The 23,039-nt window shown below is 38.8% G+C and overlaps 1 protein-coding gene across 3 annotated transcripts; it reads right to left on the bottom strand.

The window, feature by feature from the left end:
• Window positions 1-1,606: 1,606 nt before the first annotated feature.
• Window positions 1,607-23,033, bottom strand: LOC131963011 (OX-2 membrane glycoprotein-like). 3 transcript variants are annotated; one of them, XM_059328135.1, is made up of 8 exons: window positions 22,794-23,033; window positions 21,350-21,424; window positions 21,116-21,240; window positions 19,917-20,240; window positions 17,241-17,567; window positions 13,379-13,663; window positions 11,425-11,526; window positions 1,607-3,268 (listed from the first exon to the last, which is right to left on the bottom strand). In XM_059328135.1, exons 3-8 carry the CDS (start codon window positions 21,180-21,182, stop codon window positions 3,264-3,266), a joined length of 1,110 nt encoding a protein of 369 aa, XP_059184118.1. In that variant the 5' UTR covers window positions 21,183-21,240; window positions 21,350-21,424; window positions 22,794-23,033; the 3' UTR covers window positions 1,607-3,263. The 3 variants fall into 3 exon arrangements, with proteins under 3 accessions (XP_059184118.1, XP_059184120.1, XP_059184119.1); XM_059328137.1 differs by having other exon boundaries at window positions 21,116-21,234; XM_059328136.1 differs by having other exon boundaries at window positions 21,350-21,421.
• Between the last annotated feature and the right edge of the window lie 6 nt (window positions 23,034-23,039).

Here is a 23,039-nt window from a genome sequence, read left to right as displayed (position 1 = left end):
CGTGTTGCATCGCCCACCAGCCGTGTGACACATGCAGGTTCAGACACTTGTTGCCCCTTTAGTTGCAATCAAGGATGTACAAGAACAGCGTGCATGTGGCTGTTTCCAGCTGGTATTTAACATTTTTAACATTGTGTTAATCTGCTAGTGTTAAAGTGGAGAAATGTGCAGAAAAATGAATAAAGGCCGGATGGGACAGTAACTTAATATATTGTCACTGTGAAGCAAATTAAACGTGGTTGCCATCTAGTGGTGTAAAGCAGAACTTTGGATTCTGAGCTGGAATATATTTTTTATCATCTTATTATTTCCCATCAGTGTGACTCAATTAACATTAAAAGCTAAACAAACAAAACAAAACAAAGTGTAAAGCCCACTCAAAGCTAGCCCCGTTTCCTCCAGATAAGCCTCTAATATTTTCATTATTAGTCACATTATTTGCTTTAATTACACCCCTGATAACAATAAAAAATAAATATGTCAAATGCCACAAGTGTCTCTGAGTAACAGAGGAACGACTTACCCTTTCCGGTCTTTGTGGAAACTGTAAGGGAGGAAAAAAATGTCTATTTATATGAAAGATGTTTGGGGAAAACGTTACAATGGTTCAATTGAAAGGGCAGAGCCAATTTTCCAAAACAGGATGAATTCAGTCAATCCAAGTAATGACTGCAATCATTCATCTTCTTCCCAAATGATTCTCAGAAGATTTCTGAGCTGTCTGAGATTTAACAGTTTTTTTAGATCGCTCTAACAAAGCTATTTTTTAATTTTTCTTCACAAAAAACATATGTAGACATTCAGGAAGAACTCAGGACGCTCAAAGTGAAGTTGGATCAATGATAGGTATTATGGTTTTGCCAAAAATGCTTTCTGTTCGAGGCCAGAAATTCCAGTCCAACTCTGGACCTCTGTCCACCGGCTGCTGTCACTCTTTCATTAACAGGTGGCAGTTAATTCTGTTGATTGCTTTGATCTGATTGCCTTTGATCTTTGATGTGATTACAGTTACAGATACACACACACACATGCGCGTAAGCGCTCATGCGCACATACACACACACACACACACACACACACACACACAGGTAACTTTATGTGATTTTAATTACACAGACAAACACACACACACACAGGTCTCATCATAGTGTACACACACCGGCAGTAGCCCCCGTGGCCCTTTCAAAATTTCCCCAGAGGAAATTTTCTAGTTAATCATGTTTTTTTTCAATGGAATATTTTAGCGTCAAAACTGACTCACTCAGACGATTCCAGAAACACCGATGTGGTCATTTGAGGCTATTTTAAACTTTAAATATTTGCATTGTTTAGTCATAAATCATTGTTTTAAAAAAAGAAAAGAAAAATGCACAGAGACGCCGTTACGCCACTCACGAGGTCTGAGAGTGAAACAGTAAAGTCACTGCAGTGGGCTGTGGAGGAAATGAGTTTCCTCTTGTGTAATGTTTTGGTGAGGCTACTCAACCACCCGCAGTCTACACACACCACAGCTCAACAATGGGTAAAAGAAAAAAATCAAAGCTGGTTTGGGTCAGTCACAAATTTGAGATATTATAGTAAAAACAAGCAGTAAAACAAAAGCAGATAAAGTCTCAGCTTTTATTTTGAAATCCACTTTTAACTTCAGATTTATGACAGGAAAGTATTTATAAACTTTTACAGGCACGAAAAAGATGAATACTGTCCAAAATACAAAAAAACACTGAAGATGGTTATTAACAACTACATGTTTTTAACATTTATTAACATTTAATTCTTCTTTATATACAGATAATTGACTTTAAAACAAACCAACAGCAGTTTTAATTGTTAATAGAAAATATATATATATATTTTTTCTAATAAATGAGATATAAATGGCATTTTCTACAATATTAACTACACTGTACACAGCTCATGTAGGCCTATATTAATATAAAGTTCTAACACTGGTGTCCCCTATAGTGCAGCTCTGCAAGTACAACACACACACACACACAGCTGCAGGGTTCATCCATACAGGAATGGTTTGGGCGGAGTTTACCACGCAGTGTATGAAGGTTACAGGTCGACCACCCCGCACAACACAGCAGCTATAAATAACAAACCTTTCATTATTTCCCGCTCAAAGCAATCCTTTCAGTCTGACTCACACCAGGGTTGGTTCACGAAAAGTCACATTTTAGCCTCAATCCCCCGTTTCTCTTTGAATTCCTGTAAACTTGTAGTTCAAAATTGGCAACGGCATTCTTTTAATCATCTTTCTTTTCTAGTTTACTCAAAGGGTTGTCTCACTGGCGACCACTAATGGAGGGTTTTCAGGTGACGTAGCACCCTGTGGTGGCCGTTTTGGTGGCAATCAGGCAGTGGTGGCCAAGAACAGCTGAAACTTCAGCCACCTTAAAGGGATAGTTCAGATTTGAAGTGCACATCTGAGGAGAATTGTGGGGTTGTTTGATTATGACAGTTAAATTTGATCAAACCACACTCACAGTGACCTGATGATGAAAAGCTGATTTTTTTTATCATTAAACTCCAAAAAATAATATCTAGGAACACCCAATCAACAATACTTTTCTTTATTAGGCCGTGCAAAATAGACATAGAAAAAAAAATATTTTTAAATCATGTTTTCAGTATTTTTAAGGCAAGATTTGTGTTTTTTTTTTAAATGATAAATTAGATTTTATTTCAATTAAATTACACCAACAGAACAAACTCTACTCAAGTTAGATTTATCAACTTAAATGAAAAATATATATAACTTATAACACTGTTCAACATCTGAGAATTGACCGAACACACACACACACACACACACACACACACACACACACACACACACACACACACACACACACACACACACACACACACACACACACACACACACACACACACACACACACACACACACACACACACACACACACACACACACACACACACACACACACACACACACACACACACACACACACACACACACAGATTTCCTCACTCATCAAAGCAAATGTTCTACATTAAGTGTGCTATCTAGCATTAAATAGTGTTTTAGTTGCGTTTACTCTGTAGTGAATGACAGGAGGAAGTGTGTCTGCCCTAGCGGGACGTTCCCAGCTCGTGGGAGCAGAACCAGCAGTGTTGGCTCAGTTCTGTGAAAGCTCTGTTCCCCGATCCGGAGGGCACGGTGCTGAGCAGCTAGGTCAGACTCAGAGCGCCGCTGGACCGCCATCAAAGCAGCTGTGACGTCGGGCTCCAAATCAGTCTGGACAGGAAGAGAGAAGAGAGTGAGATGGTCAGAATAAATCCTTCCTCACAGTCTGCAGCTCCTGCAGCGTTTGACAGGAAGCTGAGGTCCAAAAAAATATGATGTCACACTATAGATTTGTTTAAAAGGACATAATGCATACTTATATTTGGGGTTTCTGCACATGGAACATATTTTAATGTTCAAAAAACATGTTTTTCCTAGGGGTGCACCGATTGCAATTTTCTGGCCGATCACCAATCACCTGACCTGCCGATTCCGATTTTGGCCGATACCGATTTTTTTTATAACTCACAGCATACACCTTCAATGTTTGAATCTTATTATATTGAAAAACAATAACACAGCAGTATTTTTCTTTAACAAATAAAGGAAATCATAATGTCTGAGGTAGTTAATAAAATACTGAACTTAAAATAAATAGCAACAATTTACAGGACAAACTAACAAAAGAACTGTAAACCATAAAGTGGTTTTTGTTCTGTACAACATACAGACAACTAGGGAGGGCATCGATTTTCGAATATTCAAATAGTCATTAAATCATAAATTATCTGGGTAGATAAGATCGGTAGATAAGATCGGTAGATAAGATCGTTTTGATGTAAAGGAATCGGCCGATCGCCGATCCCGCAAAATTAAGGAAATCGGCGCCGATCGATCGGTGCACCACTAGTTTTTCCTCTTACCGTCTGTCTATTCACTCTCCCTTTTAGTGCCTGTCTCTTTAAGCCCAACTCCTGAAAAAGCCCAGTCTGCTCTGATTGATCAGTTGCTGTTTCCCTAAAGTCTCGGATGTTTCCTTGATAGGACTGGTCCTTGTTAGTCAGGTCCTGCAGAGACAAGGCAGGACTCCTTCCAATCATTGGTATAACCCACACATGGAACAGGCTTGTGAGTGTGCAGGTGTCCATAATTATATGGGTGCTACATTCAATTCAGCTTTTCAGTTTCAAAACCAGTGCAGGACTTGGATGTGGCTTTAGCATCATAAGTTTTTCGTTATATACAGTAATGGGCAACAGTCTTTAATAGGTGTGGAAAAAATGTCTAGAAGAATTGAAGCTGATTTGTAGTCACACCAAATATGGATTTGATTGAGATTTTTCTTCTGTTCACTCACTTTGCATTTTGTAAATTGATTAATATAAACTATTAACATTTCTATTTTTTAAAGCATTCTTATGTTACAGTATTTTTTCAAACCTGCCTAAAACCTTTGTACTGTATATATTTTTATTTATACTTTACTTCATCAGTCACCAATTTTTAAAACACTCAGGAGGACATTTTGCGCTAATCTACTGCTCAACACTCCAGTCCAGTAGGTGGCGGTAATGCACCTATACTCTGAGTTTGCTAACTGCCAAAAAAAAGCAAGAAGAGTGTGCACAAAGCATTATGGGTGCACAAGGCATGTCCAAGATGTCGCTGACGTAGCATCATTCAAATACTTTTTTTTTAAGGATCCTTCATTGACTTTGGGAAACTCTTAGTTTCTCTGCACCATCATTGCAGCCGGGGAATGACTGTAATGACACTATAGCTGCACTTTCTACCTATATATGGTACAGTTGTGACATCACAACCTGACATATTGAGCCTTTTGAAACTTCCACAGTGTTTATGAAGCACCTAGTCCTGCTTTATGATCAAGAAATACATGAAAATCTTACTTTTTACACAATTGCACCTCTAAGTATTGCAGTATTGTTTTAATGCATACAATGGCACTAAGTTGATGGTACAGTGAATGAATGACATGAATATACTAAGTGCTGAGAGAATGAGAATGTATCTTTTCTATTTACTATTTATTGAGATGAGATGATAAGAATGTATCTTGTTATTTACTATTTATTATGCTTTTTTTATGAGTCCAGTACCTGAGTGCATTGAATTTCGTTGTATTTCTGTGCAATGACAAATAAAAATCTAATCTAATCTAAGGAAATCAAACTTTTGTTTCTGCTGTTGCACCCAGTTAGAACGAGAGTTTCTCAGGGCAGAAATGTCACAACGTCATGAGCAGAGGTTGTAATTACTTGATATAAATCCCACACAGGAATGCAAAGAAAACCCCACAGCGAGTACATACATGTCCCCAAAAAAACACCCACTCGCATTCAAAAAGACCACAAGCACATAAATAATGAAATGTTGCAGGAACTCCTCAGCCATGATTAAAGACCCGCCACGCCTCAATGTGCATGTGGCAGCAATGTGAGTTAGTTAGAGCTGAATCAACACATGTGGCCTAAAAGCCAATTAGAGCGAGAGTGACAAGTTCAATGTGTGAAAGAGAACCTGGGAAATCAATCAACACTGCAGAGGCCAGAAAATGGTCCTGGAAAAAAAAAAAAAGGTGTAGTGTGAGCAGCAGGTGTCACTTTTTTCCCCCCGTTCATGTTTTCCTGCCTCTAATCTCTGAGGAGCAATCAGTGTTACCTTCACTCTGACCTCATGACCGGATGTGGTGCCTCCCCTCTACTTCCTGTGCTGCTACAGAGTAAAAGGAGCCACTGAAAACACGCTTTTATGACTAAATGTTACCTGAGGTTAACTCCCTGTCCGTGCATCTTATATAGTCTGTACATCTCCACCCGGACACACCAAAAAAAACATGGAAACACAGACACAAATAGAGCAGTAGCATTTTACTGGAACAACCTCAGGCCCTAGTTCTTCAGCAGAAGCTGAATTTCGCCCACTGATTCACAAAGAACCACAGCAGCCTATTTGTGGCCAGCTGGTGGTTCAGCTTCAGCCGCAGACATCACAACGTGTCAGGCCGTCCACAGTGGGTGAACAGCTCTGACACACTTTAAATAGTTGTCAGCATAGAGTTTTACTTTCAGGCGGCTGATAGACGCTGTATAGACAGATCGTATTATCTGTAAGTGAAATACACTACCGGTCAAAAGTTTTAGAACACCCCAATTTTTCCAGTTTTTTATTGAAATTCAAGCAGTTCAAGTCCAATGAACAGCTTGAAAGGGTACAAAGGTAAGTGGTGAACTGCCAGAGGTAAATAAAAAAAGGTAAGCTTAACCAAAACTGAAAAATAATGTACATTTCAGAATTATACAAGTAGGCCTTTTTCAGGGAACAAGAAATGGGTTAACAACTTAACTCTATGGAGTCTTGGGCTATTTTGTCCATTTTTGAATTCTTTTCATGTCTTTGTAAGTCATTTTGTGTCTTTTTTTGGTCATTTTGTGTCTTTTTTTAGTCATTTTGTGTCTTTTGGTGTCTTTTTTTGGTCATTTTATGTCTTTTTTTGGTCATTTTGTGTCTTTTTTTAGTCATTTTATGTCTTTTGGTGTCTTTTTTTGTCATTTTGTGTCTTTTTTTGGTCATTTTGTGTCTTTTTTTAGTCCTTTAGTCCAACATAAAATGTGATTTTGAATCTTTTTTTTACTTTCAAAACACTATCATGCTCAATAAAGAATTTTAAATGTTGCAAATGTGCATTAATTTCAGAGTACACTGAGACATTAAACTGCATCATTTTAAATTCAATTCTGGAAAAGTTGGTGTGTTCTAAAACTTTTGACCAGTAGTGTATGTAATTAGAAACCATGAACAAATTAACTGTCTGCATCGTTCCAGCAATGCTTCAAGGGTCAGCTCACTCAAATTATAAAACTAAAAGCAAAACCTCCCGTAACTCTCTTGGCCATGCAAATGGCTTTTTTTTGGCTGCATTTGCCCCAGTTTTAGGTAAATATTAAAGTTTTATTTTAAAGTACGTTTTCATGGGCTTTAAAAAAAAAAAAAAAAGGTTTTTACAAGGGCTATTTCTTTGGTAGTAGATTTTAAATGTTCATTAATAGTATGCGTTATAATATCCGTTATAATAGTATGCGTATTATGCGTTTGTTCATTTTGATTCCCGCCCTTGGCATGTTTCCCAGTTTAAAAAAAAAGAAAGAAAGAATATTCTAAATAAAAATGCTATTTAAAAATATATATATATATTTTTTATTTTATCCCCCCCCCCCAACTCTTTTTAATTATATTTTTTTATAATTTTTATTATCACATATTTGATTTTTTCCCACTCTTGGCATGTTTGCTGATTTGTTCCATTTTAACTTTATTTTTAAAAATGTATTTTATTATTTTAATTATTATTATTATTATCACATTACATTTTATTTCTCCCCACTTTTGGCATGTTTACCAGTTTGTTCCATTATAACTTTATTTTCATTTTTTTTAATTCATATTATTTTTTTAAATCATTTTATTATTGCAAAAGGTTTCTTTTTCCCCACTCTTGGAACTTTTTTTTTGCTATTTTTATTATTAATATTATCATCCCTATTTGTTTTTTCCACTCTTGATGTCAATGCCAGTTTACTTGGTTTTCACTTTATTTATTGTTCTTATTTATACTGTTTTTGTTGATAGAATATTTTCATTATTAGTTATTATAATTTCTGTAGCTCTTTAAAAAAGCCCTAACACACAGAAAATGACAAAATGAATGAGGTCAGCTCCAAATGAAGACATCAGCATCACAGCTCTCTTCCCATAAACTGCAGTCTGAGTCCCGTCACAATAAAAGCCTGTGTTCCTGGCACTAGGAACTACAGTACGCATGTATCTGTACAGTCGAGTGTTGTTATCAACTGGGCACGCTCTCAACTTTGGGCTCTGTTCCTCCCTGTCTCTGCTCCCTCCTCCAGGCCTCTAATGTCTTCAGTCCAAAGGATTAAACAGAGAAAGAGGGTCTTTTCTTCTGGCTGCTCCACAATCAGCACAGCCACTTGTTATTCTGCTCAGGATCCACAGAGTTGAAAATGAGGAAAGACTTCTTAAATAATGTGCAGAAGCTTTTTCCTGAGAAAAATCTATTTTTACAGTGACCCAGCTGCCCTCGATTCAAGATATCCCACAGATGTTTGAGCAAGATCTGCTCCAGCACAACACCATCAATCACATGCAGATACAGTATTTAGAGTCAAGGCTGTCAGGGAGTTAAAGATGTGAGAAAAACACAAACACTTGTAAATCAACAGCATGGTCGAGGCGTTTGTTGTGTGAGACGCGTGTGGGCGAATGTTGGTTTTGGAGCTTCTCATGATGAAGTGACGAATAAAGGAGGAATTCAAACAATGTGTCATTGGGTTTCCATCTCTGAGACGTGGGCGTGTGTGCCCTCTGCTTTCTTATCGCGCAAGAAAACAAAGACGAGGTGGAGCCGGAGGAAAGGAAACTCATTAATCTTCGCTCTTGCAGGAAATGCATTGCTCAAAAGGAACTTTTTCCCGCAAAAATATCAAATAGAGACTCCCTTCGTTGGGATTTCTCTTATGACTCTGCAATGTTGAACTGTGCATCGCCAAATGGAGAGCAGCCGTGGGACCACGCTGACCCTGACACACCAGCTCCCACTTTTGTTTTTCTTCCCTTCCCGACTTTTGTTTGGCCGGCAGAAGCACCAGCGTCAGCCAAAGCTTCTGTCACTGGCACCATAACTCTGGTTTTCCCTTCCTCTCCTCGGTGGGCAGAAAATTTATGATAAAGGGGAAATGGGCAGAGGGCCACACGCCACATTACGCTGATACGGTGGCGTTTCCACGGCGCCCAGAGAGGTCTGAGGGAAAGGTGTTAACAGGGAGTGTTGGTGACACATGAGTAAGCGTGACACCTCTGTGTGGAAAGTCTGAGAGCCCTGAGAGTTGACCTTTAGAGTGCGTTTTCGAGAAGCGTTTCATGGTTTCGTGACATTCACTCTTACTGTATTCACTTCCGTATCAGACATTTGGTCCATTCCAAAAACACTTGAAACAGTGACTTGAAACTTTGTTGTCTTCTGACTAAATCTCTGCTTGTGTTATACTCTCAGATGTATGTTGCTTTTGATAGAATCATCTGTGAATTGAAATTGTAACATTGTAACATTCGATTTTAGCTCTGTCTTTGGTCTCTACCAACTCTTGAGGGAATCATCTGTCACTTTATCTACTCAAAGCACGTTAGGTTTGTATCTTGTTTCTAAATTAAAAGGCATACTCTACCTTTTTAAATTATCTTGTTTCTCACATGCCTGTATGGTAAACAGAGAATCCGAAAACTTGCTTAAATTATTAATTAATTAAGTCACATAGCCACCGCAACATCACCCATTGGTTTGTGAACTACTGTTTTGATGCTTAGACTCGGTGCAATTGTTTTTTTTGAAGACCAATCACAAGGTATCCTGTTTTATGGTCTATGTTGCTCTAACTAGAACTATATTTTACAAATTGAACATGATGCTGTATTGAAGAAGACTTGAAACTAGCGAATGAGACCATGAACTCATTATGAAAACACTTACTGAGGTAATAAATCAAGTGAGAAGCAGGGTCATTTTCTCATAGACTTCTATACAAATAAACATATTTTTTCGAACCAGTTGAGTTGCCATTATAAAGATTGTACTTCCGAATTTGCTTCCCATTTAAAGCCTGCAGGCTGCATCCACGTTTTGATAGTGTGGTCAGGATGTTTATGCAACCAGAAGAAATGTGAATACTTCATCATAATCACGACAATGACAAGAGGCTTTCGAAACTTGGCCAGCACAGCAGGCCACAAGACAAACAATGCGCTGCATAACAGCTGAGTGTTTTCTCCCATCATAGGGATCCTGTAGTGAGGAAAAGCCCGAAGAAAAAACTGTCATTTTAAAGTGTTCAGCCTGCTTTTACAGTTACACCTCAAGTTTTCTGCTTCAAGTACCTCTTTATACTTTCTGCACCCACGTTTTCCTGAACTGCTCTCAGCCTTAAATCCACTTTCACATGCTCTCATAACCAGGGTTACAGTATTTCTGATGACATGCCTTAATTTACTGTTTTGCAACCACCCTGTGCACTTCCCAGAATTCTTTTGGAAACCACTAAAGAACAGGCGTGACCTTGTTGTACACAGCTACTGCAAACACTGGTTCCTCACCACTGTTTTCTGTTTTACTTGTTTGTTAAGTCATTGAAGAGGAGTGAATGTGGGTTAGTTTCCAAATTCTTGGCTGGTTCTTTGATATTCACATAATATAATGAGATTACTCAGGAAGTGCTCACAAATACAGGCCATTAAAGGGGACATATTATGCAAATATTCAGGTTAATCCATGTATTAAAGGTTTTAACTAAAACATGATTATATGGTCTGAAGTTTTAAAAAACACAACATTTTTCTCATACGGTCTGTCTGACTATACCTGTTCTAACATTTGTTTTAAACGCTCCGTTTTAGCGCCTGTCCCTTTAAGAAGCCCACACAAAAAGCCCAGTCTACACTTATTGATCAGTGTTTCTGGGTCTTCGGTATCTGCACCACTGTTATATGTTTTACTCGGAATAAATTAAACTAAGGCCCCGTTTACACGAGGACGCTTGCGGGTAAAAACAACAAAATATTTTATGGGAAGTGCCTTTCGTTTAGACGGTGACGGCGTTTTTGGGGCTTAAAGACGCAAAAATCTGAAACCACCCTCCAAAGTGTAAAAGTTAAATCCGCTCCTCCGTAGCGTGTCGTCTACACTGACAAGACACAAAACTCTGATCTGATCTGCTCACGTCACGTATGTGTTTACGTCACATACATGCTCCAGTACAGGAAATAAACAAACGTGGGATTATTTCCATGGTGGGACCTTCAAGCTGCTCTGGCAGCTCTAATAAACTTACAGGAGTCTTTCCACCAAATGTCCAGGATATGTACAGATAGTATTAGTGAACAGAGAAGGATCTGGAATTACCTCCATCACATTCTGGATGCAGCGATTGGTGGGAGGAGCCAGACGGCTGTGAACGAGACCTGGGAGATCTAGTGATGGAGGAGAACTTTGTGGAAGGAGTAGCTGATGAAAATGTGTGGCGTGAAAACTTCTGCATGCCCAAAGATGCTCTTATGGCTTTAAGTGATGCCGCCTGGCTGCATACAATCCAATTTCACACACTTTTGCGTCACCGTATGCAGCAGATTTCCTCCTGAAAACGCTCGTCTAAACGAGGAATAAAAAGTGAAGACGAGACGCCACTTTTGCGTCTTCTGTTCAGACTGTCCTCGTGTAAACGGGGCCTAAGTAACAACCTAAAATGTACTTGTTAAGTTACTGAAGAGGAGTGAATGTGTTGTGAATAGTGGGGACTCACCGTCAGTACAGATGAAGCACTTGCAGAGACACACACACAGACACAGGAGGAGGACCGCTGCCACACCGCACACCGAGAGGAGGATGACCATGGCGGGACCCACTGCAGCACACACATACTCACATTTAAAGCACTGTTTATGTTTTATGACATCTGGACTAAACATGTTCGGCGATGTGGCACCAGAATAACGACTCTCTTATGAGAAAAATAATCCTTCTTGTATCCTGCGACATTACAGGATTCAGGACCCCATCAAAGCAGCCATAATTACCCGTGACTGAAATAGCTGAGAATACACACATGTGGAAAACAAAAGGCCTCTTTCTGCTTCACCTCAGCACCCAGCAATACATCTTCAGACAGTACTGGTATGTCGTTTATTTCTGGCTTGTTTCTCGGGCTCATATATCAAAAACAAGTCACTATGAAGTCAACCTGGCAGTTTTTTAAGTTGAAAATACATTCACAGAGATCATACAAGTCCTTAGCTATAAGGGTTTCAGTGCATTAGTTAATAAAATTTTACCAGCTGTCTAGGAATTCTATATTAAAAATGTAACATTAGCTCCTGAAAACCGAAATTAATCAAGAGATTTATGGGAAGAAATGTGTTTGTATATAACTTGAACTGTCCTTTTTTGTTTCTTACTTCATGGCTGAATATCTTTATATCTTTGAAGTTCATAATTATCACTCAGTGGGTTACCTGCATTGGTAAAAGTAGTCGGAAGCAAGTGTTCACAAATAAGGCCATTAAAGGGGACATATTTTTCAGGTTCATATATTTGTATTTAGGGTTTCTCCTTAAACATAATTACACGCTTTAAAGTTGAAAAAACACTTTTTCCCCCTCATACGGACTATCTGACTATACCTGTATTCACCTATTTTTTTAAACGCTTCGTTTTAGCGCCTGTCCCTTTAAGAACCCCTTCCAAAAAAGCCCAGTCTGCACTGATTGGTCAGTGTTTCCAGGTCTTCTGGAGTTATTACAGCTGAGGAATGACTGTAACAGCACTGTAGTGGTACTTTCTACCTATATATAGTATATTGTGACATCACAACCATACAGAAGTCCTGACGGCTCATTTAAAGGCACAGTACCTAAATACAGGCTGTGTGTGTGAATGTTTCGATACTTTTACAGTATTTAGATAGCACCTTAACCTGTTTTAAAACCAAAAAGAAAACTAAAAATAAGTAATTCAATTTTTTGGTCTCTACCAACGACTGAGGGAAACATCTGTCCCTTTGTCTACTTAATGCTCCATTATGTTCACTACCTTGTTGCTAAATTAAAAGGCACACTTTGCCTTTTAAATTACCGTTAAAAATCTTGTTTTTCTAATATGCCCGTATGGTAAACAGAGAGTCCAAAAACTTGCTTAAATTGTACTTAATTGTTCGGACTTGCACTTGAGACGATATTGGTGTTTTTAATAATAAGTCACAAAGCCATCAAGACATCTCACATTGGTTTATTTACTACTGTTCTGATGCTTAGACATTTAGCAGTGAATTTTTTTTGAAGACCTATCACAAGGTATCCTGTTTTATGGTCTATGTTGCTCTAACTAGAACCATATTTTACAAATTGAACATGATGCTGTATTAAAGAAGACTTGAAACTAGCGACTGAGACCATAAACTCATTAGGAAAACACTTACTGAGGTAATAAATCAAGTGAGAAGTAGGGTCATTTTCTCATAGACTTCTATACAAATAAACATATTTTTTCGAACCAGTTGAGTTGCCATTATAAAGATTGTACTTCCGAATTTGCTTCCCATTTAAAGCCTGAAGGCTGCATCCACGTTTTGATAGTGTGGTCAGGATGTTTATGCAACCAGAAGAAATGTGAATACTGGGATGTAAGATATTATTTGGTCAATCATGAAAACATTTAATCAAACAAAACCCCCATTAGAACAGGGTTTGAGAGCTCCTCACCATTAGTGTTGAGGGCCACCGTCAGAGGTTTCTCCAAACCCGGATGATGCACCACGCACTTGACGGACACGTCGCTGAATAGCGCTGACTGGAAGAACAGCGTGCTCGTCACCACCGTGGTGCCGTCGCCCTGGTCGGCGGCGGAGGAAATGGGCGGTCCGAGTGTTCGGTTGTCTCCGCCGACGTTCCACATGATCTCTGCTGCAGGTCGGGACTGAGCCGTGCAGTTAGCTTCAGTGATCCCCGAGGACTGGGTCACATGACTCACCTCTGGTTTGGGTAAAACTGGTGAAAGAAAGATTGTGAAAGGACAATATTATTAACCCATTGAAGCCTGGAAAGCGTTTACGCCGTTTTGTAGTATTTGTATAAGCTCTCAAATACTTTTTTAATTTAATTTCTATCTGCTACAGAGGCTGAAAATCTATTATTTAGTAGAAGCGTTGACACTTCTGTTGAATTTCCAGAAAAACTTCAGGTTTTAGGGGCTGATTTTAAAATCGCCCAGAGGAGAATGACAAAAAAACTAAATTACTTTAAAAAGACACAAAATGACCAAAAAATACACAGAATTACCAAAAAAGACACAAAATGACCAAAAAATACACAGAATTACCAAAAAAGACACAAAATTACTTTTTAAAAAGACACAAAATGACCAAAAAATACACAGAATTACCAAAAAAGACACAAAATTATTTTTAAAAAAGACACAAAATGACCAAAAAAGACACAAAACGACAGGAAAAAAAAACGAATTACTTAAAAAAGAAAAAAATGACCAAAAAAGCACAAAATTACCCAAAAAAGGCACAAAAATATTTAAAAAAAAGACACAAAACGACAGGGGAAAAAAACGAATTACTTAAAAAAGAAAAAAATGACCAAAAAAGCACAAAATTACCCAAAAAAGGCACAAAATTATTTTAAAAAGACACACAATTATTTAAAAGACACACAATTATTTAAAAAAGACACAAAATTATTTTAAAAAAGACACAATTTAAGCCATTCATATAAAACTCACATTAAACTTTCATATCATGGTGGGGGCCACAAAATATCGTCACGAGGGCCGCAATTGGCCCGCGAGTTTGAGACCCATGTTTTACAGGAAGTTTTAGGCGTCAATGGGTTAAGTTAATTGATAGTTTTTTCTTTCTGATGCTGGCAGCTTTTTTGTATTTTATGTGAAGCTGCCAATCCCCGACAGCAGAAAGCAGATATTTGTTCCTCTGCCTTTCTAATGGAGATGGAGACAGAGCACATCGCTGTCAATCTCTCCGTCCTGAGGACACAATGACACAAGTTGTCCCCCGACGGGCCGCCAGCAAACAGAAGCAAAGCAGCTTTTACTAACTCTGTGTGGTTGTGTTGAGTTGAGACAAAGCTTGTTTAGCAGAGCAAGGAGACGGACACACACACACACTGAGGCCTTGTGTCTGGGGAAACAGTGAGCCACTCATCCCCTGGGCTTTCTCCCAAATTAATCACCCCTTTCACCCTCCTTCTGTCAACACGATCACTCCAAAAACACACACGGAGAAAGACAAACAGCCACTCACACTCCTGGAACGTCCTACAAGTCTAGGGGAGATTTTTAACATTGTGGTTTACACCTCTCTGGCACACGAAGGGGAAAAGAGGACGGGGTTAAGTGTTGGCGAAGCTCCGTCACTGAACAGTAGTTTATTGACCCACTAGAGAAACTCTCACCTCAGGGTTTGTTTTTACACAGCGCTTCCTTCCTTTTCCTCAGCTATGTCTGGGATGCACACGTTTCCTCTCAGCTTTCAGTGTACCTCAAGTACAATATGGGTCAAGATCATTCGGAAAATAATCCCTAAGGTGTTATTTTCAGCCTCAACTGTACAGTTAATGCTTCCTATGAATACAAATGTATTAGATAATACACTTTAATATTGCTTTTTGTTGTCTTATGTTCTAGGGCAGTCAGAAATAAAACAATAACATTAATTTATTTGTTTTTACAAAGAGAGAAAATTCTAAAATCATCCTGGAAATCTTTTGTTATGTCTCTTTAAATGCCAGATCACATGGTTAGCATCATCAGTTAGGTGAACTATGAGAAATTCAGAGCTCGGAGACCATCCTGTATCACTAAAACTATAGATTGTATAAAAGAAGTGGGCTGAAATGGTTAACAAAGAGATTGTATAGAAGTCTATGAGAAAATGATGCTACTTCTCAGTTGATTTGTTACCGCAGTCAATATTTTCTTAATCAGTTTATGTTCTCAATCGCTAGTTTTAAGTCTTCTTCAATACAGCATGATGAGCATTTTGTAAATTATGGTCCCATTTAGAGTAAAATAGACCATAAAGCAGTGTATGCCTTAGGGCGTGGCTATAGAGGTGTAGCATTGCATCGCCATAGCACTGTGTGCACTTAAATAGCCATGACCAGGTCACAGTGTGTTCTCAATTCATTAAATTAAAGTTGCCTAAAAAATCTTCATTTTTCTGTTAACTGCATTTTGTTTGAAACCTGTTTTTTTGCTAACCAAAATTAGCATCCCAATTAATATCACAGTTAACATGAATTATGGATGCAACTTGCTAACCAAGCTAGCTAGTTTGCTAGTGTTAGCTGATAAACTTGCTGTTTTATATGCTAACGGTGCCTAGCATGCATAGTGTCCTTGGGTTCTGAGTCAAATATGCTAAACTCAAGACTTCAACAAGGAACTCCACAAACCAATGGGTGGTGTCACAGTGGCTACATCCACTTCTTTTAGACAGTTTATGTTTAACCTGTTAGCATCATTTTTCCCAGTAAATGGAACAAACACAAATGTCTCAAAGCTGCTTTATCTTTATCTGACTATTTTAGAGCCAATGTCTGGTAATAATAATTAGTAGTAGTGATTTCCTAAACAGCTTCATCAAACATGATAATTCAATTGTGCATCATCTGAGGAGGTTAATGGGACACTCCAGCAAGTTTACTCTAATAAAGGCTCCGTTTACACGAGGACGGTCTGAACAGAAGACGCAAAAGTGGCGTCTCGTCTTCACTTTTTATTCCTCGTTTAGACGAGCGTTTTCGGGAGGAAATCTGCTGCATACGGTGCAAAAGTGTGTGAAATTGGATTGTATGCAGCCAGGCGGCATCACTTAAAGCAATAAGAGCATCTTTGGGCATGTGGAAGTTTTCAGGCCACACATTTCCATCAGCTACTCCTTCCACAAAGTTCTCCACCATCACTAGATCTCCCAGGTCTCGTTCACAGCCGTCTGGCTCGCCTCCGACCAATCAGTGCATCCAAAATGTTCATTCATTCATTCATTCATTACCATTAAAATGTGATAGAGGTAATTCCAGATCCTTCTCTGTTCACTAATACTATCTGTACATATCCTGTACATTTGGTGGAAAGACTCCTGTAAGTTTATTAGAGCTGCCAGAGCAGCTTGAAGGTCCCACCATGGAAATAATCCCACGTTTGTTTATTTCCTGTCCTGGAGCATGTATGTGACGTAAACACATACGTGACGTGAGCAGATCAGATCAGAGTTTTGTGTCTTGTCAGTGTAGACGACACGCTACGGAGGAGAGGATTACACTTTTACACTTTGGAAGGTGGTTTCAGATTTTTGCGTTTTTAAGCCCCATAAACAGCGTCACCGTCTAAACGAAAGGCACTTCCGATAAAATATTTTGTTGTTTTTACCCGCGAGCGTCCTCGTGTAAACGGGGCCAAAAAAGGACCTAAATAAAGGATCCAAGTCTACTTCAAATATTTTCAAAACCGATCATGCATATCAAGTTTGCATTGGAGGAATTTTGGCTAACATGCGTAGTGATTTATGATAAATAAAGACGGTACACAGGTACTCACCGTAGACGGAGAGGCAGGCGACGTCCCTCTTGGTGCCGTCTGGGAAGGTGTGGAACTCGCAGGTGTAGCAGGCCTCGTCCTCCGTCCGGACCGCCTGGATGGTCAGCTGGGTGTCGCTCAGCGTGGGGCTCAAGCTGACCCGGCCCCTGTACTGCTCGTCTATGCTCTGGCTGTGCTTTTTGTAGGAGGCCACGGTATGGGTGTCGCCCTGCTCGGCCGTCTTCCTCCACAGCACCTGCTGCACCCTCTCAGGGAGGCTGTACCAGCAGGACAGGGTGGCCGGCTTCCCACTCACCACTGTCTTGTTTCCCTCTTGGCGCACTTTACCTGTGACAAAAGAAACGCTTGTTATTAATATCAGGATTGTGAGGATGTCTGTACCAAGGTTATAATAGTTTTGGATTTTTCATTAGTTTTAGTTTTAATTTCGTTGTGAATTTTTGTTTTCAAATTCAGTTAGTTTTAATTAGTTTTTAGAGCGAGTTTTCTAGTTTTGGTTTATTTTTTATTTTTTGAAAATGCTTAGTTTTAGTTTAGTTTTTATTAGTTTTAGTTTTTTTGTAATGGGCTATGTGTTGGTGCCAGATTCAAATAGATCATAATAAATGTTTCCTTTATTTCCTTTGGTTTATCATCTCAGCCCCAATAAGGTTATTAACTCTTACAGTTCTGGGTGTTTTGTAATTTGGTTCTAGTGTAAACATCCCAGTCTCAGTAAACATATTCACCATGTGTTGCATGTTCAAATAGAAACACTGAATTATGAATGAAAAAAGTTGACAAAAACGAAAACTAAGGAAATTTTCACTTTAATTTTAGTTAGTTTTAGTTCGTTTTGTAACCACGCAATACAGTTTCAGTTAGTTATCGTTTTTTTTAAAACTCTAGTTTTTATTTTTATTTCAGTTAACGAAAATGTTTTTTCAATTCTAGTTTTCGTTATTTCGTTAGTTTTCGCTAACTATAATGACCTTGGTCTGTACATGCATTTATTACAGCTGGCATCAAAATGTACAATGCAATCTTTACAGAGCTGCTGCATGTGTGCAAGACAGAAAAGGAGCCTGTGTGAAATAAGAATGTGTGGGCACATTTTACAGTAACAACAGGAAGTACTAAGGCTGGCTTGGTGGGTGGGCTTTCTTCTCTGCAAGTTCAGGCCTGAGCCTACAACTTCCTGACTCATACGGGGAATAATTAGAAAAACAAACTCTTTGCCCTAATTTGACTCTGTGGAAAAAGAACAAAAGGTTCAAATTAGGTGTGGGCGGCACTGGAAAATGGTTCCTGTAGATAACTTGTTCTTTAAGATAACAGACGTGAGGAGACAAATTCCAAGAAAAACTGATTTATCATCTTAGAGCGTATTATTAAAGGAGCCTCGATCTCACTTATAAAGCAAGGAATCTCTGTCTGTATGTGTGTCATTCACATATCTTTAGAACTATTCATCCAATAAGCTTCACACTTGGTGGGTTTATTATAAGGGACCTAAAGAAGTGCAGTGTTGAGTGAGCTGCAATTTGGCCAGATGGTGGTGCTCATAATTAACTTTTGAACATACACAAGCCTCAAAAACAAACAAAAAACTATATTCTGCCATTTTGAATTGTGTGCAAATCTGTTTCTTCCTCTACTTCTGGCAAATTGTGAACCATTGTCAAAAAATTTGGTTCAGAACATCTCTGGACCAAGGTGGAAGAAGTAACTTTTTTGAATTGGGTGTGATATTTTCCAAAAAAATGTCATATCTCCTGAACGTTATGTGCTATTGCAACCACATTTGGTGAACATGTTTAGAAATGATGTCTGGGTGACCATGACAATTTTGGTGCCATTTGGCCCATAGGTGGCACTGTAGCAGCATCATCTTAATATAGGGAAGGGATCCTCTAAGTCAGCTATTCTCAACCTTGGGGTCGGGACCCCAATTGGGGTCGCGAGATGATTTCTGGGGGTCGCCAAATCATTTTGGAAGTCAGCTCTGTGTTAAAGTGTTCATGTGTTTTAGTCTTTTTTTGGTCATTGTGGGTTTTTTTTTGTCATTTTGTGTCTTTTTTTTTGTCATTTTGTGTCTTTTTTTTGGCCATTTGTGGTCAATTTGTGTCTTTTTTGGTCATTTTGTATATTTTTTTTGACATCTTGTGTCTTTTTTAGTCATTTTGTGTCTTTTTTGGTCAATTTGTGTCTTTTTTGGTCAATTTGTGTCATTTCTTCGGTCATTTTGTGTCTTTTTTGGTCAATTTGTGTCTTTTCTTTGGTCATTTTGTGTCTTTTTTGGGGAATTTCGTGTGTTTTCTGGTCATTTTGTGTCTTTTTTGCTCAATTTGTGCCTTTTTTGATAATTTTGTGGTCCATTCGTGTCTTTTTTGGTCATTTTGTTTCTTTTATTTGGTCATTTTGTTTCTTTTTTGGGTGATCTGAACTGTGCGTGTGAGATTGTGTTCAGTGAGCGGGGGTCACGGACAACATGCATGTTAAATTGGGGGTCGCGACTCAAAAAGGTTGAGAACTACTGCTCTAAGTCCAGACTCCGGTCCAGATCTGGACTGAGCCACAACTGTCTTTGCAAATTATAGTTTTGATATGAATTATTTGGAAAAAATCCCCACACACCACACCATATAACTCTCTGGAGGTGGAAGTACATTCTGGTTAAGATGAAGCCAGACTGACCAGTGATGCTGATGCACGTCTTCCCTTCTTGCCGGCCGCTGGGGAAAACGTCAAAGATGCATTGGTAGCAGCCCTCGTCATCAGACCGCACCCTCTTGATGGTGATGTAGCTGCCGTGGTTGTGGGAGGCGGTGAGCTGCACGTTGGGGTCTTGGCGGCTGACGAGGAGCGGCACGCTTAGTTCGTACGCCAGGAGGACCTTCTTGTCCTTGAAGAGCCACCGAACTTGCCGGACGCTGTCGCCCGTTTCCGTGGTGATGTTGCAGCCGAGCAGGAGGGGGCGACCGGCCTCGGCGCTCAGGCTGGCAGGAGCTACGACCTCACCTGTCAGAGACCATATTAATATTTTACATTTCACTTTGATGTACTGAAAAACTACAGCAGTGAACAAACTTGAGTAACACCTAAATATGTATTTTGGATCCTTCCAGAAGTCTGAAAGAAGATGTTCAACTGAAGCAAAATAACCAAAAATCTTTTGTTTTTTCCCAAAACGTATACAACTTCGGGTGATTTAGAAGCTGTGTAATTTATCTATTTATTTTATGTCAACTTAATTTTAATTGCATTTTATTTAAATGGTCAGCAATTGGCTAATACTGAAAAAATGGCTATTTAGCTATTTATTTTATTTGTATTTGTTTTCTCTATATAAATAATTACATATATATTCTTCTTTTTCTCAAAAATCCCTTATTAGTCAGACTCTAGTTGAAGAGGATTAATGAGGAAGGAAAGAAGAAGTTCGGATACAGTGTATACATTTCTCTAATCTCTACATGTAATATTAAATAATTTCTTGGATCTTTAACCCTCAAATAAATAAATACATTTGAGAAGTTTAGAGAAAAAATTATTTTCTTTTCCCTATACTGAATACACATCTGAATCATGCCATAACAAGACAAACATGGTATTCTATTAACAAACACACACACGTATATATGTGAAAATTCCTGTCAGATAAGCGTAACAAGGTAAAACATACAACTGTTTTTTAAAAGTAGAATACAATGGGGGGAAAAAAATCAAGTTTTTTTAAGTTCAGGACTGAAGTAAATGTACTTATTTGTTTTCAATCACTCCCAAAATAAATATAAAAGGCAGATCACTGATTACTGGTAAAACTGAGCTAATTAAAGTTAGATTTTAATTGTCTCACACAAACAAAAAAAGCTCAGAATGGATTTAGAGCGTACCTTGCGTCCTGATAACAGCCGTTACTGTCCAGAGCAGCAGACACAGAGGCAGGGCAGGTCCACACATCGCACTCTGAGTCTGGTTTCAACTCACACTCTGACCCAGAATCACATCCAGGCTGCAGCTGCAAACACAAACACCGTCAGGGAAACTCAACCACAAGCTGAACCTACAACCAGCTTGTGGCTGCATATAAATGACAAAGATTAGCACAGAAACAAGAGCAGGTTTACCCCGTCAGCTGTCCAGTGTTGTGACTTGTTGAGCTGCTGTTGGTCAGCACAGTCGGAGCTGCATCTTACTGCCTGCTGCAACAGGAAGCCAGAGGATGACATTAGCAGTGACAGCATCCTCTCAGCATCATGGGATTACACTCTTTGCAGCCTTAAGGCATGTATTTCCATGGTAATGCAATGTCTAAGCATCAACAACAACAGATGCTGACTCATGAGACATCACCTGGGGTGTAATGGAGGTTTTACATGTTAATCCACAGCGTGCACACCTCGTCGGTAAACCCACAATCATCCGGCAGCAAAACAAGCTGCCACACTTTGATGTCTAGACCTCGAGGTTTCAAAATCGATACCCGAAACCTCAAAGGAATTACAGTGATGATGCAAGGAGTGATGAGGAGGCGTTAGTCATGACGGTGATCAGACTATAAACATCACGTCAGGGTTAGAAGACAACAGAAAGATGCCACCAGGAATTGTAGCACTTCTCTATATCCTGGACAAAAAGGTGGAACCAGCAGGGATCAGGCATTAAGCAGCCTTTGATCAGACTCAACCAAAACCACCTTATAAACCACAAGATAGACCAGGTCCAGACCTCAGAGATTTATGGGCATTATGTGCTCTTTTACAGTGCCAACCATCTGGTTTCTAACATGCAGCCTGCTCCTGTTGGGCAACAGTAAAATCAAGTTTCCACTACAAAACATAACTGATTCAGTCAGTCAAGGCTTTTAATGTGAAACACCTGAGGAAGGAACTATAAGTGTCACATTCAGGAGAGCTCAAAACCAGGATGGCAGCCTGGATCCTAAATATTGGCCCTGAATCCAGATGTCCAACTTTTTAAAACATTTTTTTTTTTTTTTTACCACAGCTGGTTCAGTCCCATAGGACCAGTTAGATTTCTTGAAAAGATTGCTGAGAAATATAATCACTTATACGTTTGTTATATTTATGGTATATTTTCACATAATTAAGCCAATTTTGTGGCTGTAAATCTGTCATTTGCCACATGAAAAACATTTTAAAAATTCAGAAAATGCTACATATATACCACAAAGGAACACATATGATACATAAATAAAATAAAATAAAATAAAAAGGCTTTAATACAGACAGAAACCTAAGAAATATTACCCAGGCTTTAGAAATGTTTGTAAAAAAGGATGCAACAAATATAATTTGTTGCAGTTATATTAAGCTTCAAATCAAATGTTGATTTAAACGTATTTTGATGTCAGGTAAATGGGATAATTAATAGGGAAAAGCTGCTTTCAGACAACTTACTACCACGTTAAATAAATAAAATATTTTTAAATGTTCATATTTTCGTATGTGTTGACATTCTTGGATTAAGTAAGAATCTACAACTACTAACATATCAAATAACTTCGAACTAAAATGGACAATTTTTCACAATAAAAGCCTTACAACTTACCCGCTGACAGAATAAAGTCCAGAGAAGAAGAAGTGCAGCAGCTGAGGTGTTCTGTGTTACAGGTAAAGTGAGACTGCAGCATTAGTGTCCATGCTTCACACTAAACTACCACTGAACTAAGCTGTGCTGTTTCCTGCTGCCGCATTTAACTCCATGAGCTTTCAAACGGCGTCAACTCTTCTTCTGCGGTACATTTGAGGAAAGCAGGACCTCTAGTGGTCATTTTGTGCAACTGCAGCCAAATAA

Source organism: Centropristis striata, chromosome 24 (genome assembly GCF_030273125.1).
Source record: "Centropristis striata isolate RG_2023a ecotype Rhode Island chromosome 24, C.striata_1.0, whole genome shotgun sequence".
NCBI classification, from domain to species: Eukaryota; Metazoa; Chordata; class Actinopteri; order Perciformes; family Serranidae; genus Centropristis; species Centropristis striata.
This window is presented reverse-complemented; position numbering and strand designations above follow the sequence as displayed.